The sequence below is a fragment of the Passer domesticus genome, chromosome 1, assembly GCF_036417665.1.
Source record: "Passer domesticus isolate bPasDom1 chromosome 1, bPasDom1.hap1, whole genome shotgun sequence".
NCBI classification, from domain to species: Eukaryota; Metazoa; Chordata; class Aves; order Passeriformes; family Passeridae; genus Passer; species Passer domesticus.
This window is the reverse complement of record NC_087474.1, coordinates 22,533,515-22,550,967: the sequence shown is the minus strand read 5'-3', so window position 1 is coordinate 22,550,967 and position 17,453 is coordinate 22,533,515. Positions and strand designations below refer to the sequence as shown.

The 17,453-nt window shown below is 40.4% G+C and overlaps 2 protein-coding genes across 5 annotated transcripts in view; both read right to left on the bottom strand.

The window, feature by feature from the left end:
* Positions 1–212: 212 nt before the first annotated feature.
* GATAD1 (GATA zinc finger domain containing 1) lies at positions 213–4,538 on the bottom strand. Its single transcript, XM_064409968.1, has 5 exons — positions 3,854–4,538; positions 3,618–3,743; positions 3,256–3,315; positions 2,034–2,217; positions 213–1,300 (listed from the first exon to the last, which is right to left on the bottom strand). The coding sequence occupies exons 1-5, from the start codon at positions 4,499–4,501 to the stop codon at positions 1,110–1,112; spliced, it is 1,209 nt and encodes a 402-aa protein (XP_064266038.1). The 5' UTR covers positions 4,502–4,538; the 3' UTR covers positions 213–1,109.
* A 3,869-nt stretch (positions 4,539–8,407) lies between these two features.
* Positions 8,408–17,453, bottom strand: part of ANKIB1 (ankyrin repeat and IBR domain containing 1) — an 85,345-nt gene continuing 76,299 nt past the window's right edge. For 2 of the 4 annotated variants that reach the window (XM_064409892.1, XM_064409896.1), the window contains exons 16-20: positions 17,269–17,447; positions 16,671–16,722; positions 13,625–13,736; positions 11,935–12,068; positions 8,408–11,589 (exon numbers count right to left, since the gene is read on the bottom strand). In XM_064409892.1, coding sequence (XP_064265962.1) covers positions 10,837–11,589; positions 11,935–12,068; positions 13,625–13,736; positions 16,671–16,722; positions 17,269–17,447 — 1,230 coding nt within the window. In that variant the 3' untranslated portion in view covers positions 8,408–10,836. The remainder of the gene's footprint in view (positions 11,590–11,934; positions 12,069–13,624; positions 13,737–16,670; positions 16,723–17,268; positions 17,448–17,453) is intronic. The other 2 variants (XM_064409910.1, XM_064409905.1) reach the window with 2 other exon arrangements.

Below are 17,453 nucleotides of genomic sequence, written 5' to 3'. Positions count from 1 at the left end.
GAAAAGATCAGTACATTTAAATTTAAGGCCCCTTACAGCTCTCATCCTTCACAAGCAGCAGGAACCACTAAGCCCTAGAAATTCAGGCCATACAAGCACATCTCTCTGTGTTTGGAGCTGACTGGCTTGTAAAGTTTAGGGCAGAAAACTTCATTGGTATGTGGCATTTCTCCTGTTCTGCTATGTATACATATTCCTCATTATGCTGAGACTGTCAATACATAAAATAATTTTTATTTCCCTTACTGATTTTTCTTCATTTTATTTGCCTGACCATTTTTTTTTCTTACCATCATTAATTGTGAAGACTGAAAAAACAATTTAAAATAAATTTTATGAGTCCAAGCCAACAGGCAAACAAATATTAACAGTGTGAAACTCAAATCATATGTCAGTGTTGGCTTGCTCAGGAAATGCAGATATACTTCTGCAATGAGAATGCCAGGATGGCAAATAACATTAATTTTTGAATTTGCATCCAATTTTCCAGGAAATTTACACCCTTATATAAGTAAGTTTAGCAGAAATCTATACACATAGCCCACATTTCAGATTCAGATTAACAAAATTCCCATAAAAGGTGAGTGTTAAGAGTCCCTCTTTGTGGATGAGGGTTTAGTCTGGAGAAATCTATGTAGAACACTCCTCTCCATGTAACAGAAAACTGTTAAGTGCATCATTGACCATTTTAGTATTTAGGTGAAGCTAGTCTTAAATTAGTTAATAAGGAAATAAAACCAGCAGTCACAGTTAACTAAATTAAACAGTCATATAAAATGCTGGATGATTGTATCTTTTAAACTCCTCTTCTGGAAAATAACTTAAAAAATAAGAATGAATACTAAAGGCAACTTTCAGAAGCCAAAGATGACATGAAACTTGTGGTTTTGTCCCAAGATGAGCAATAATGTCTGAAGAGCAGAGCACCAAAATGATGCATCACACTGGAATGAAAACTTCCACTTCCAAGGTCTGATAGATCTAAAAAAAATAAATATCATAATCTGTAAAATAAACCGGCACATTTTACAATTTTTAAAACTTCTTGTAAGGGGTTTACAAACTCGAGGATACACACAAAATAACTAGTCCAAAGTATTCCTTAAAAATTATAAATTATTGGCTACAGTTTCTTTAATGGAGATTGCAGGAGTAGGTCCCACATGAGTCCATATATAGCCCTTCTCTGGCCTTGTAGGAACAGTAGGGAAGGGAGATGATCGAGATTTGAAATATTCAGAAGGTGCATGACAAACAAATTCTAAATATTCCATTTTTCTTGGGAGATCTTCTTCTGGTCCTAGAAAAAAAAAAATCAAAGACAAAACTTAAAGGCATAAAACTAAATATGTTGAATAAAAATATGCCACAACAGCCAACATTCCCTTACAGAATTTGCCTTTGCAATCCATGACTTTCCTAGGAAGGTAGCCTCCTGTATTAGGCAAGAAACCTCTGCCTTTGATTTTGCTGGGCTGAACTTCCCCCCCATCCCATTTGAAGCATTCTGGTATTTGAGTGAAATACTGTAGTTAATATATTTAAAATACATTCTATTTGTGTCCTGCCTGTTAGAAGGACTTTTCTGAATTACTAATGTTATCATCAGTAGCAGAACAGTCTCTATGCCAGTGCTTGCATGCTATGTATTTTAAATACCCAGGATAAAGATCAAGTAATTCAGGTCACTTTAGAACAAACAACTTGGACTGGTATATCAGAATCAAAGTTACTATGATATAAGCCTATCAATAATTTGATCTTTAAAGCTGCACAACTGTAATTGTACCCACAAACACTCAGATAATCATAGTACAAGATAATCACACACTGCAATAGTGGTAATCATATTATATACACAAGATAAATAAAAAGTGTTATTACAGTAAATTAGATGTTTACAAGATTAGAGTCTAAAATGCGGAACGTGCATAAAGTACCTGGAGAAGCTAAAATGTTCATTTAAAGAATACAACTCTGCATTAGCATAGGCACACCCAAGTAGCTGCATGAAGTGAAGGCTTAGAGATTACCTATGATATAGGATGCTGGGTCAAAGCAGTCTTTGGGGCTGGCTTGTGTAGGAATGAGCCAGGTTAGTGCAGCACTCTTTTCACAGTATTGGTCCTGAATAAACCCACGGATCTGAGCATAGTACGTTCTTCCATCCTGCTCATCAACCACTGAAACAACATCTCCAATCTGGTAGTATACACCCTAGAAGACATACAAATGACACTGAAATCAAACAACCTGGTTTTTGTCAGCTTCACTTCACATCCTGATTTATATATTAAGTATCACGACCCTAAATTATCCTAATTTATGCCAGTCTTGAAAGGTAGCTAGAATTCAGCCACAGGCAAAAGAATGGTGGCATATGAAAGAAAGGTGTTTGTTTTTGAAACAGACAAAAAGAACACTAGCAACCCCAAACAAGCCTATTCACAACAACACTGCAAAGTATCAAAGTAGCAACCTTCTACATAAGGAGGACAGAAGCTTTGACATAGTTCTTAGGAATTTCTGATAAAAACAAACACACAAGACAGTAATTATTTTCTGAACTGTCAACAGCAAACAAGAGATTCATCTGGAATACCAGACATGAAGCATCAGGTCCCTGGAGAGAATGGAATCTCAGGCCACCACTGGCTGTGCAGTCTCCCACTGCCTATTCTGACTTTTTTGGGGAGGAAAAGGGGGAAAAAAACATTCTGTTTGCTTGTACTGCTGGGAAACAAAAGCAAATTTCAGAACTTTAGAACACCAACACCTTGGCAGGCTGGTAAAGCTGCTCTCAAGCATGAATGTCAGAAGGCTCCCTCTTGCACCACTGCAAGTGCCAACAGATCTTGTTCCTAAGGCACTGCTTGCACCAGCTCTCAAATGGGAGCCAGCTGAAATACTGGGGCACTGCAACCCACCCCCTCTATGGGAAACATGTTCTGCACCTAAGGTAGGAAACATCACACAAATCTCATGACCTCTGCACAGCGCAAGTTAAGTTTAAAAATGCTGACAGCAATTAATTAAAAAAAAAGCCTGGGACAATGGTAACTATTTAAACTGCTTAGGTAAACTACCTTGCAAGACTTAACGGCAATAACTATGGTAAATCCGACACAGCTGATGGGCAAGGAAAAACAGTTTCTGTGACTGTATACCTAGTGCTTTCACTGTCCATGATAATTCTTGGCACTGGAAACAGAAACAGGATAATCATTTTTGCCGATAGATTTGCATAACCCATACCTTATAAAAGATTGATTCTGCTGTAATTATAGTTGATACGGACTCAGGAGCCTTGATGGGCTAAGAAAATAATATAGAAATAGAAAATCAAGAGCATTAAAACAAATCAACCGTAAAGTTCCAGAAATAGTTTCTCCTTTTAGACAACATACAGATACATTATCTTCTAAGAAAACCAGCAAACATTATTACTTTAAAGCTCAAAGCAGCAGAGCTAACGTTTTCACCGCCAGGATTTTATGTGCAGAAGGAGTGCCGAACTCCCATGACCGGCTTCTCTTCCACTCCTCCCGCGGGCTCCGTGTCCGCCCCAGCCCGGCCCAGGCTCCCGCCCCCGCCGCGGCCCCGGCGCTCCGCCTTACGTTTTTGAGCTTGAAGATGTGCCTCCTGCCCTTGCCCTTCGTGGAAACCTTCTTCTCCGCGGCGGGCGCAGACTTGTACTTGGTGTTCCTGAGCCGCGCGGAGCGGCGGTGGATCTCCTGCTTGCTCTGCGGGGAACGGCAGGATGAACACAAGGGGGACGGCCCCAACACCCCGGCCCCGGCCCCGGCCCCGCCCAGCCCCGCCCGGCCCCGGCGCTGCATTTCGGCCTCCTCACCTGCTTCCCGCCGCCGCCGCCTCCGCCGCCGCTGCTGCCGCCGTTGCTGTGCTGGGCGGCGGCCGCCGAGGTGGTGGCGAAGGCGGCGGGGGGCGGCGGCGCCGAGCGGGCCGTGCAGTTGTTGCACAGGATCTCGCCCTGCCCGCCCTTCTTCCACATGGAGGAGGACGTGCTGCGGCACACGCTGCAGGTGGGCTTCAGCCCCAGCGGCATCCTGAGGCCGGCGCGGGGCCCGCGGGCCCGACAGCGAGCGGCGGGAGCGCGGCGCCCACAGCGGCCCCGGCGCCGGCCCCTTCCCGGCGGCGGCGGATGTGGCGGCGGGGCCGGGAGCGGCGGGGCCGGGCCTGCCCTCTGCTGGCGGCGGCCGTGCCCCGGCCCCGGGACAAACGGAGCCCGGCCCCTCAGGGGCTGCTCTGGCCTCGGCCGGAGCCGCGGCTCAGAGAGCGGTGTCCCGGCGGTGCCGGCGAGGGACGGAGGCGGGCCGGGGCCCGACGGTGCCGCTGGGGCTGGTGAGCCTGGAGAAGGTCGTGTGGAGACCTCGCGGCACCTTCCAGTGTCTGAAGGGGACCTGCAGGGAAGCCAGAGGGACTCTTTGTCAGGAACAGCAGTGACAGAACAGGACAGGGTACAAATTGAAAGACGGAGCATTTATATTAGATATTAGGAAGAAATTTTCTACTGTGAATGTGGTAAGATACTGAAACTGATTGCCCAGGGAGGCCTCAAACCTGGCAGTGTTCAAAGCCGTGCTGGATAAGGCCTGGTCTAGTGGGAGGTGTCCCTGCTCATGGCTGGGGCCTGGGACTAGATGATCTTTAAGGCAGCGTCCAGCCCCTCACATTGTGTGATTCTGTGCAGCAGAAGCCATCTCTGGTGCTGCTCCTGTTTGCAGGGGATGCCATGTGCTGTCATTCAGGGATTTATAGCTGTCACTCTTCTAGCTCAACAGAAAATCAGGGGACAGGAGATGGGCTGCAATGATTGTCCTGATTCAGGAGAAAGTGTTGGTGGATGTTACCCTCGACATATGCCAGTTTTGGCCTTCATTTAGATAAAGTATTTAGAAAAAATCATTTGCTTTGAAGGCGGTGAGGCACTGGAACAGGCTGCCCAGAGAATTTGTGGATGCCCCATCCCTGGAAGCGTGCAAGGTTGTGTTGGGTGGGGCTGTGAACAACCTGGTCGAAAGGAAGGTGACCCTGCCCATGGCATGGGTGGTTAGAATTAGGTGATCTTCAAGGTCCCCTTCAAACACAAACCACTCTGTGATTCTCTGCCCCTCTTGCATGAAGCCTCAATCATGTATCAGTAGTTTAAAAGGCTAGGGAATGAACACATGCCTTTGTGAAGCTTTGAGAGCCAAATGTAGGAACCATGGATCTAACATGTGGTTCCTCACCTACTGCCACTCACATGGCTGTGGGCCATCCCCTGTAGATGTTTTTTTAGTGGGATGTTATGAAAGAAATGCTCAGTCATGCATGAGCATTTGCAGTCTCTTAGTTCTCATATTCAGTTTCTGTCCTTAGGGTTTATTTGAAGCTTCTTTGGTCCAAATGAAATTGATTTTTGTCTTGTCCTCAGTGGACACAAAGAGCCATAATTTGCAGGGATTGATTAATAGATGCTCCCCTCATGCAGCATGCAGTGGATACAGGGTGTGCCTGGGTTGCTACTGGCTCATGGACAGCTATGTTTAACCTCTTGCATGCCTCTTTCACACCAAATTTGACTTTCTTGTCTCAGGTGCCATATTTATTCCTCAGTTTTGATTTAAATCCTGATTTACCCTCATCTCTTTTCAAGCTGTTTATACTTACCAGGTGCATTTTTTTTGTATTCTCTTTCTTTAATGCATCTTTCTGTAGTTGTATTTTGCAGATCAGTGATCCCTCAGAGCCCTTAAGCTCTTCCCACCACTTTTTTTTGCAGCTTCTGCCTGCTTTTGTTCCTAACCTCAGCAGTCCCCCACTGCTGGGCCCCTCTCACTGCCGTCACGTTGGCATAGCTTCACTAGGCTGTGTAGAAACGGGCTAGAAATGCATGACAATGTCCATTTCTGTCAAGATAAGTACCTAATACTTTGTGAAGGTTTTTATTTTGTGAATTTTATAAGATTTATTGTTAATGGATAGCAAATAAAAATTGCAATAGTTGTTTTTCTCAGTTCCAGTTCTGCAGTCTTCCTGACTCCTGGCTTCTAACCCCTTGGGTCTTTCTGAAACCATGTGCAGGGTCTTTTCTGTGTGTGGTTTACATATATGTGTATACTCTTAATTAAATATGCTCCTGTATATTGTTGTTAAGTTATCCACTGTGGTTATTCTTTGTGCCTTTAAATAATAACTTGAATAAAAAACCCCAGATGAATAAAGCTTAAGCTGTAAGAACCCTAATCTGAGGTGGTAGTGTAAGATAATTAAAAAATGGTTCAGACAACCATTTTTATGTTGTCAAAAAGTTTTAGTTGAGTGTATCTTGACAAGTGTGGTTCTGTCATTTCAATGGAACCCCAGTAAAACACACCTTGAGATGACAGTGTTCTTGGTATGATTATTCTGTTGGCCTTGTGTAAGACCAGAGAGGCAGGGATTGCTGTCAGTGCAGTCTGATCATCCCTACCTCACCTGGAAGGTGACACAAAGAACAGTGGTTGTGATGTTTTGTCAGAAATTACACCCAGCATGTCTTTTATCGTGGGCAGTAGCTGAAATGTTCTGAGAGTTGCTGAATACCTGGTAGTTATGGGTAGGAGAGGTGGGGCTCAGGACTTTACTTAAGGTACCTTCGCTCCAGAGGATCTCAAGCCTTAAAATGTCAGTCCCAAATTTTGAGCATCCTCTTCAGTTTCCTGATTCTCCTTAACAGAACTAGCCTCTTTTTGGAGCTGGAGTGGGCTGACTCAGTCTGAGGCCTGACTGGAAGTGCCTGATGCAGCTGAGGCATTTTGCACTGTGTAAGCTCAGCTAAAGTTGCAGAGTAAATGCTTTCTTCCAGTTAATGTGTATTTTCAGTTTATTTTATTTTTACCCCAGTAAGAGAAAGGGCTGCCCTTGGAGTCATCAGAGCCCATATCAGCTCTGTGAAACTTCCAATGTAGACTCCACAAAGAAGTGGAGGAAATAAAATGTTGGCTCTGCCTGTGGAGGGGGACTGTGTTAGACACTCTGGCTGTCAGTACAGAACCATTTCTCCTCAGGAGCTCTCAGTGAGTAGTTTTAATTGAAAGTGATACAAATCAGCACACACTGCTCATTTCCTGCTTCAGTAGTTGAATTGTTCTGCAGTGGATTTAATTGCATTGCTTCCTTCTAACTTCTTACTGCTACCCTACAGTCAGCTGGCTCGCAGCTGAGGAATTCTTTACTCTTATGATGTGTGTGTCACTGTTCCACAGACAGCTGCAGAGGATGCACATGGACTGCTTCTCCAGAAATATTTGTGTTGTAAATGCATGAAATCTGGTATAAATCTGACGGACTGGTGCAGTCTGCATTTCCACACAGTTCTGTTCTAAGGTTCTGTACTTAACAGCTCTCCTGTGAGAAAAGCAGCTTGTATTCCCTTAATTCCCAGAGCCACAACTGATGCTATTCTTCAGATATGTTGCACAGTTATTACTTGCATAAGTAAAACGCATCTGTCTTTGCAGCTTTTGGGTCTTAATTACTCATTTGAACTTATGGTAGAGCCAGGAATTCACCCTGGATTTTGTGAGGTCTTTGGTTTTTGGCCCTCACGAGGGACATTGGTAGGTGAAGCAATGGCAGAGATGGCTTTACAATGACCATGAGTACTTGGTTCTTTCAAGGCATGTTAAAGCTGTCTCTTGAGCCAGACAATTGCTTGTAAAGAAACTGGCTCTCATTGTGTCCTTGTTTTGGCTTCCCTTGTCTCCACCCTCCCTGAGTATTACAGCGGGATGCCTTCTGTGCTGAGGCACTGGAACAGGCTGCCCAGAGAAGCTGGGAATGCTCCATCACTGGAAGTGTTCAGGGCTGGGCTGGATGGAGCTCTGAGCAGCTTGGTCTAACGAAAGGTGTCCCTGGGCATGGAAGGAGGATTGGAACAACATGGTCTTTAAGGTGCCTTCCAACCCAAACCAGTCTGTGATTCCATGATCTTGGCATGCTTGGTGGAGGAATCTGATGATGTTACAGTAACAATGAACAAAATTGTTTAGTGCTATTAATGTAACAGAGGCACTCCAGAATTTCCAGGTAACAATGGAAAGTGGATATTAAGTGGCACTTAAGTAACACTAATTAATTAGTGGTGCCCCTCTTTGGCACCACTACTCATAGTGACGAGGCATTACTCTAAAAAGAACAAGTGCACAATATGGCTGTAGCAATTAAGGCAAATTCTATTTTAGATTTCTTTTCAAAGCTTAATGATACTTAATGGTACTTTATATTTACAAATCAAAACATTCAGCTTACTATATGGTGTCCAACTGATCTGGCACAGTACTGAACATACCCTAAAAATGTCTGTCAGCAGTCTCAAGGACCTGCTACAGTAAGTCTTCAGATGTAATGAGACAGAACGGAATTAGTTTAAGTAATAAATGTTTAATCAAAGAATTTTACATATTATTAACAGCATTCATTTGGCCAAACATCTACATGGTTGTAGTATCCTACCTGTATATAAAGTGGGAATGTATCAAGTATAGACTATGAAAGTGCAAATAACAATTCAAGGTTAGAGTAATTTTTTTACATTATAAAATTAACAGGTTTACAAAATAGTCTTGCCAAACTTTTATTTTTGAATTGTAAAGTCAATGACTATGGTGTTAAAATAAGTACCAAGAAAATACAAATTTAATAGTCTAATTTCATGCTCATAAGAGTAACACGGAAACAATGGATATACTGCACAACCTAACCAAATTACATAAAACCAGAACCCACAAACTTCACTATCTTCACAGAGAGCACTCTTACATATCTTACTGCAACTTTGCAAGACATCTCAATGCAATACACAATCTTTTTGTGAGAATCTTTCTATTCAGAAATTACCATTCAAGGAAGCTATGTGAGTTAAACAACTTTCAGACCAATTCATGATGACAGTTCATGAAGGACCATTTTACTTGAAGGACTTTATACCTATAGGTATTTTTCAAAGGCTCAATATTATGTCAGGAGCAGGGTGGCTAGAGGAGAAGTTGGAAAATTATTTAGACTATTCTAATTCATTCTCTCTAAAGATCCTTGAAAATGGACAAGGTTTTTATTGGGTAAGGGTAAAATATTCTTATTTCATTTTTTACTAATATGAACCTTGTAACTGCAAGGTTCCAAAGCTGGATTTGCATGAATTAGTTACCAAAACACTCACTTGAACTCACAGTAATCAATACATAAACTTGGCTATCATGACACTTGCCTATACACACTCAGTAGTAATAAACTTTTATATCATATCAACAAATCTCTGGTAACAGTTAAGCAAAACTTAAAATGGAGTGTATGTACTTTGCTCATGTTATGAAAAGTTTTGATTATATGTAATTAAAACAGCCATTTGAACAACTTATTCTAGTTGTAATTACATACTGTACCATTGTATCTCACTAACTGTAGATTGATGCTTTTAAGCAAATCTAGAACCAGTATTTTTGTTTTTCACGGTACAACAACTAGGAAAAGGTTTTTTTTTGTGGTTTGTTTTTTTTTATTTTAATTTTTTTTTCTTACACTAAACAGTAATCACACAGCAAATGAATATTGTGCAATTGAACAAATACCTAGTAGTGTTTTGTATATGCAAAAACACTGACTGAACGTTTAGTTATTTACTGTAAAGGCAAGGCCATGGGTGGTTTTATGGAGGTCTTTGCAATTAATAGCATAGTTACTCCAGAACAAACACTGAATTTGAATTACTTGTTTAACTGTGGCAACTATTCAGTTGGGTTAGGCAAAGGCACCGTTACATGTTGAGCAGGATGTGTTATCTTTTAATTGTGGGACTGACTAATATATGAAAATTCTGTATTCCTATATTTTTATAAAATGTTATCATTAAAAGTAATTGCACTATTAGTGCATAAAATGCTTTGTAGAATTATGAAAACAAAGAACTATGATTGCACTTCCATTAAAGTGTCTCTTAAAATACAGCATAGCTGTTGCTAACTCACTGTATTTTAATATTTAAAATAACTGTTTAACAGCAGCATTAGGATTTATTAACTTAAGATATAGGCTACATTTAATTAAATGCAGTCACCATGGCAACATATGCCAGTTAAATTTGGAGAAGCAATGCTACCCAGTGGTTTCTTCCATTGCTAAGAATTATGGGATTAGTTGGATAGAGTAACACTGCACTGTTTCATTAGGCTACTGCCAGTTAACTTTTCACAGTTTGGCACATTTGGACTGTAAATAGACATGAAAAAATCTTTGATTTTAAAGGGAAAGAATATCCCCTAAAACTTGTTCCTGGAGCAGTACTACGGAGAAGCATTAAATACCTCCGTTCACACTGCTAACAAAAATGAAAAACGAGTAAGGAAAACTTATGGAAAACAAAACCAAAATGCAAATGAACTGCTAGATGTTATTTTGGTGAAATTATGAGTTCTAAAAAATGGAATAAACTATTTCTTAGGAAAACAAAACAAAACAATCAGTGTAAGCCTTTAATCTGTACTTTCAAGTTAAGGATCATCAACCTAAGGCTAAACAGATGCTGCATTGTATTAGGAATGTGGAATACAACCTACTTATTCCTTTCTCTTGAGAGCAAAAAGGCAAATACTACCTAATTAAATGCAAAGGATATTCCTTGAAAGGTTCACATCATTATGAAGAACTACAATTCAAGAGAACTCCTAAATATCCGTTGTTATGTCAGTGGTTACAACTGAGCTGCAATTATGTGGATCAAAGCCTCCATAATGCTTACTCCACATACTGTACCATCTGTCACTGCCATTCCTTTACTCCAGATTTAGTTTTTATTCATACCAGATGCACATGTTCAGTCCATTCCCTTGAGGTTTGAGGAGTCTGACTTGAACTGTCTCCTGAAGCATCTAGGGTGCTTGTTACCTCCCTGTTATTATCACCAATTTGTGATACTGTTTCACTTGGAATAATGTTTTCTTCAGAAGTGCTTTCCTCTGTTTGGGTTCCTCTGCCTTCATTTTTGAGTGCATCCTCAAACAGTGCATGCTCTTCCTGAGGCTCCAGCCTTGTGTCTGTAAGATTTGGTTGCCCTGCTGACCCATCTTCAGTGCTGGGTTGCTGTGACTCCTCATCTGTTTCTGTACTTGTTGAGGGTATCAGGGCAATACTCTGTGGGTTCATGTCATGAAACCAGGCCATAATGTTTCCAAGCAGATTTTCATTGGTATTGGGATCTTGACTGCTGGAATCAGCATCGCTTGAAGTTGAGTATAATCCACTTCTTGTCTCGCTGCAGGGGTGGGAATGAAGACGATCGGCTGAGAAGGGATCATTGCCTGCACCCAGTCTCATCAGACTGTCACCAAGTTCTAGCAGCTCAGAGCTGCTCAAAGCACCCCTGGGGTTGTCTATGCTTATGGGAGCAGAGTCCAGTCTTGTAGGCAAAGAGGTACCTATTGCTCCTAAAGACGCCTCATTATTTAGAAAGTCTCTAGTTTCTTCATCTATGGCCAAGCCAGATTCTTGTAATGACAGCTGAATAGCTAGCAGGATGTTTGGGTCATCTTCATCCAGAGAACTCAGAGCCTGTGGAAACACATAAGGTTGCTCTCAGAATATAACTTGTATCTTGCTACGTATTTTGGATGAAAAGTAATTTTTCAAATCTGAAATTCATTCATTATTCCTACATGTCCTTTATCAGAATCAATTTTTACCAACAGAGCTGACAACACAATTTAAAAGCTAACTATTGTTATGTCAGTGATTGTTTAGCAATTCTTACCATTGTGAATGTGTAATTTGTTGTCCTACATTCTCCCTTTCTCCTTGAAGAATTAAGAAAATTTGCAGAGAAAAAATGACACAGAAAGGCAGAGCAGAGGAGAGCAAGCAAAGCAGAGAGAATGGAAAAGAGATTAGGGGAGATACCTGAAGAGAATCCTGGTTTTCAGAGCGACTGACAGGGGTATAGTCATGAAGCGAAGAGCTGTGCAGAATACCCATAGAGGCTGAACTCACCATGGAGGTGCCATGTCTTCTACTGCTGCCACCTTCCTGAGTGTCTGTTTGGGCAACCAAAACAAAAGCGGTTGAAGAACCAGCAAGGAAGCCTCTACTATGACTTACTGACAGAATCTCTTCCTTCCTTCTGGATTCTAGTTGTGTAATTTTACTCCTTTATTCACTCTAAATGAAAGAGTCCAAACTACTCCTGCCACATCAGCTCTTACACAGTGGTGAAACACCAATCCCGCTGTTTTAGGAGTGACTGCCTGGCTCATTTGTCCTTTCTGCCCTCAATACCCTTCTCTGTGAAAGCTTGGGCTATGCCATTGGGAGCATGGGCAGCAGGGGCAAAGTGCTTCTGAGGCACATACATGATTTATGGAAAGCCCTGAAAATGACTGCATGTGGACACAAATACAGGATGCATTTACAGGTGGATTACAAATGACGTTTGCCCATTTCTCTGTTCTTTCAAAGACAAAACCTCAGCTATAATGCTAACATTATATTAATTTTTACTGTAACATTGCAGCACAATTAAGAGTAGAGTTGTTAGGGAATACTTCAGCAATTACTGACATTGCTGTTTTCTTAAAGCCAACAAAAAATAGAAGTAAGATGCTGTTTCCAGAAAAAAACTGCTCTGTAATAAAAATAAATGTAAATCTTTTGACTTTGGAAAATGGAATTTTCCACTCCAAAACTCAAAATGTGATAGACTGAAATAAAATAATATTCTCTTGCATGCTTTAACAGTGTGCACTTGGCCATCACTACTATATCCAAGCATTCAGTCAAAATCCAGTCCTTGAACTAACAAGATGGTTTTGCATTTTATTTGCAATAGGGAAGAACCAAAGTTCACAAAAATTTTGATTACTGTTTCTAAAATAAAGGATGCATGTGAAGCTTTCTCCTCAATCAAGGATCCTTCCTCTTGGTTTTAAAGAACAAGCTATGTGTTAAGTTCCTGAGACACAGCAATGAGAGTTTGTGCAGCATGGCTAAGAGACTGGCACACAGACTGGCAGCTCTGCAGAAGCAGAGTCACGGTATGATTTGGGCTCAAGCAATTTCTGTACCTGTGCTAAGGTTCTGGCAGAACTGAGCCAGCCCAGATAGCCAAGGCACAGAGAGACCTTAAGGGACTGCACTACCAGCTCAGGCCAGCTTCTTTTCTGGCTTTGCCTTTGCCAATGCAGCCCCTGAGCAGAGTTTTGGAATACAACCTTAGGATGCTTTTCCACAGGCCTGTAGCCTCTACATTCTATGCACAACTGTTTCTTTTCATTGGTGTAGAAGACTTGGTGTATGTATGAGTGACCTCCAGAATTTCTTCAGAAAAGCAAACCTGCGCTGGACAGCTGAGAAGTTGTTAGTGGGAAGATCAATGCATTTCTCTTTTAGAACAGCAGCAGCCACAGTGAAGTCAACAACACTTCTAAGATCACATAAAAAAACTGCAGAGACAAGCCTTTATGTTGTATCCTGGAAAATACAGCAATGTATTTGAAACTTCTTTAAAGTGTATCCACAGAAGAACAAACACTGGGTCACTACTAGTGATTTCTGAAGCAGCAAGAGCAAGAAGCTGGCCCAGAGAGGTCCGTACCTAATGTACTCTCACTGGGGTCATCGGGGTCTGGAGTGTTACTCAGCAGACTGTGCATGTCTCCACGTCGACGCTGTCTGTGCCTCCTCCGATACTGAAATTCAGCATATTCCTGCATAAACCAAAGGTTACAAAACACAGGGCAGCATGCAGTACTATTTTTCTGAGTAACAAGCACAACATTTTTTATAAAAAATGTGTGATTTTATATGCTTATTATAAAATCACCTGCTTTCAGAAAAATGAATTGCAAGTTGTATCATGCGACGCTTAACATAAATAACAAAAAGATCCAAGGTAATCCTAGATCTAGAAAACAATGAATTAGCAAAAAAAAAAAAAATTACATGTACTACCAACATTTTAATACTTGCAATCTCCTTTTTTAACAATTCCAGGAACATTTCTTGTTTAAAATCTTTGATGCCAAACTTTATATATGCACCTATTGACACACTTTTTAATAAATGCATACTCACTGATTTTAGAACATAAAAACAATTGATGTGAATTAGACCAATAGATTATCTCAGAATCTCTGCTGCCAGCAATCGGCAGTAGAAAAGAACCTTGAAAAGACAACAGAAAGCTGTTAGACATACACTGGGACTTGACAGATTTTTCTGAGCCTCCAGGACACTATGGCTCTTAAGCCACATCTGACACTCTTCCACTGGACAGTCTATGATGGATTTTTATTCCATCTTTTTTTAAAATTTTTATTACAAATCTCCTCTACTTCTGCTTAACTTGAGCTGCTAACAAGCCATACCGTATGGATTAGAACTCCTGCAGCCTGTATTTCTCATATTGTGTGTGCTTAGACAGTTTATATAGCATTTATGGAAAAGACTCTTGATCACAGCAAGCTAACATCCCAAGGGTTAACTATCTTAATACTTGGATCAATTTGCATATCTTTCCTAATATGAAGGAACTAATTTTATGCTTGAAGGGAAATTTTCAGGTATCTTTTCTGGTATGTCCAGCGGACACTGAAACTGTGTAGGCAGCATGTTGTGTAATTTCAGTTATTCCTACACACAAGGCAATAAAACTGTGCACACAGGTACTCGCTCTCCTCTTCAGAAAAGGATATTGTTCTTTACATCTGTGAGCTCCAAGTTGGGAAATCTATAATCCAAAGGATTCATCTGGCCAAATGAATTGGTAAAGCTAACAGTACCATTAGTTTTCCTTTCCTGAATTAACTCTTCAACATCTAAAGTACTTAAAGCTTAAAAATGTAAGAGTTATTTCTCTTACACAACGACCTTATTAATGTAGATGGTATTATGACAGTATATTTTTTTTCCATGAACTTTCTCAGACCAAATTCTTTCTCATAATGACATATGCAAGACAAAAGGAATAGTCAGAAAATCATGTATGTGGGCAGATTTTTATCCATGGAAATTGTAAGAACATCAAAAAGTAGCTTTATTGGACCAGACAAAAGATCCATTTAGTCCAATATTCTGTCTTCAACAACAGTTAGTAGTATATGGTTGTTAGTCTATGGAACACCATAAACAAACAAGGCAAACAGGAGGTGATTCTTGTCTAAAATATTCTTCCAGCTTTTAGGGATCTCAGGGGTTTTCTAAATGTAAGGCAGAGCCTCAAACAACAGAAAATCGAACCTTGATACAGAACAATATAACAGGAATATTTAAAAAATATATAATTATAGAACTCTGAATCAGAAAAGGAATCATGGGAAGTGATCACTGAACACTAAGATTTATTAATCATACCAGATCTTAGCTCTCATTTGTTTGCAATAAGTACAGCTCTGCACAAAATACTTTGCAGTGCAATTCACTAAAATGAACAAAGATGACCATTACTAATTTCATACAATTCCTTTAGCATAGGTGGTTGCAAGTATTTGTGACAGCTACTTAGCAAAGAAACCAACTTGCATCACACAGTGCCACATTTAGGCAAATGATAAAAACTCGTAAGCAGATCATCTAAGCACAGCTGCAATTGCACCTCCTGCTAAACAGCTTTTCAACACATTTCTTACCAGCTTCTTCTCTTAGCCAGTTCCACTGTCATCAGTAACATCACAATCAATCACAGAGTAACATCACAATGAGTTTGATGTTGTCAGATGTGGGATTGTTTCAAAAGAACTAAAGGAACTGGACAGGAGAAGCAACTGATTTTTTGTAGAGAAGCGAGCCATGTTCTCACCAGCGTGATGCTCACCAACAATAGCAAAGGAAATATATGGAAAAAAGTACATGGAGTTTTCTAGGATGTTTAACAATGACTAGCTAGAAAGAAAACAGCAAACAAGGAAATGTTGAAATGAAGTTTCCTTCCTGACTGAATGCTTTAATCTAATGTTCTCAAAACATTAACTAAAAATTAAGATGATAAAGGAAATCTTTATAGGAAGCTTCTCATTTTTTAGAGCAGAGTCTCAAAAACTACTTACTCTTTCCCATATACAGATCATAGAATATTAATTAAAAATTATAATTTTCATTCTTGGTAAAGTAGCAGAAATTAATGTCATTTGAGTATGCAATTTCCATCCTGCTTTGATACATAACCATAAAAATAAATATTTTAAATATGTAACAATATTTAGGGGTATGACTGCATGTTTTTGTCGGGATTGTGACAGAGGATGGAAATTTCATAAACTCTTTGTCAAATTCTGTTGAACTGATATTGCATTCAAAAATAATCTACACAATTTCATACATTTATTACTTTAAGGCTCTCCAGCACATACACAGCAGTTTATATTCAATTTTAAAACTGCTTTTGTACTTGGAAAATGAATGTGAAATAGCTTGTCTAATGCCACCTTAGATAACTACATCCACGTTAGAGGCATTATTTATAGTCATTGCACAATTAGCTATGAATATATTTCCTTCTATTGTGAAATAAATGAAATGGAAAGCTTAACCAACTTGAAATGGTTTGACTCAAGATAAGGAAGCTCTTCATGCAGCTTGTGATCATACCTGTGTTTCTAGCATATGCAGAACTAAGTTTAAAAAATTAAAAAGAAATAGTTTACCTCAGGGGATGCAAATCCTAAATATTCCCAATCCCATGTTCCACCAGCAAAGCTATAAAATGGAAAGATACACCATCAAATTTAAAAGTAAGACAAATATGAAAAACCTCCAGAGCTTCAAAACCTATTGAAGTCTGAAAACTAGTGCAACTGTAGCTCTCTAAACATAACAAGTCTTCCCCCTTAATTCAAAATTAATTTTGAAAACCCTACAGTAAAGTTGTTGACTATTCCAGAACTGCCTGATATGTTTATCAAATACTTAAGAGATTTTTGAAGTGTACCAGGGATTTAGTGAGAATCGTGATGGAAAAAAGTAAAATGGAAGCCATGACATTTAATCATTAATATATCACAAATGGGGAAGCAATTTAGGTTGCAACATGCATGGCAGTGATCCTCAAAAATAAAAATACATTTTTCCCCAAAGGCTGTAATTCCACAAGGACAAAATGCCCAAGGAAAGCATCACTATCACAGTGATTCACAACCACCACACTTAGCATCTACCTCACAGTCAGAGAACAGCAGTGGATTCCCCCCCTTTGGCAGCTACCAAAAGAACCTCTCCTGCCTGTGCAGGCTCTGGGTGCCTTACCTGCGCCTGGGTGCTTCTGGGGAGTCTGCAGGAGCCACGCCCCGGGCCACAGAGGCCAGGAACTCCTGTCGCTTCTGCTGCACCAGACAGGCTGCGCGGATGATTTTGTGGCGAGGTGTCCGAAGGTAAGGCCTGTTCACTTTCTGGGCAAGGTCCTCAGTGACCATTTCTAGGTCTGTCTGCAA

What these genes read in the sequence shown, in the direction of transcription:
- GATAD1 (XM_064409968.1), bottom strand. Translation starts at nt 4,501, where the DNA reads ATGCTCCGTCTTTCAATTTGTACCCTGTCCTGTTCTGTCACTGCTGTT. An exon ending in CAGAATCAATCTTTTATAAG is followed by an intron (nt 2,218 to 3,255) that starts GTATGGGTTATG and finishes TATGTCTTCTAG; the next exon opens with GGTGTATACTACCAGATTGG. An exon ending in CCCAGCATCCTATATCATAG is followed by an intron (nt 1,301 to 2,033) that starts GTAATCTCTAAG and finishes TTTTTTTTCTAG; the next exon opens with GACCAGAAGAAGATCTCCCA.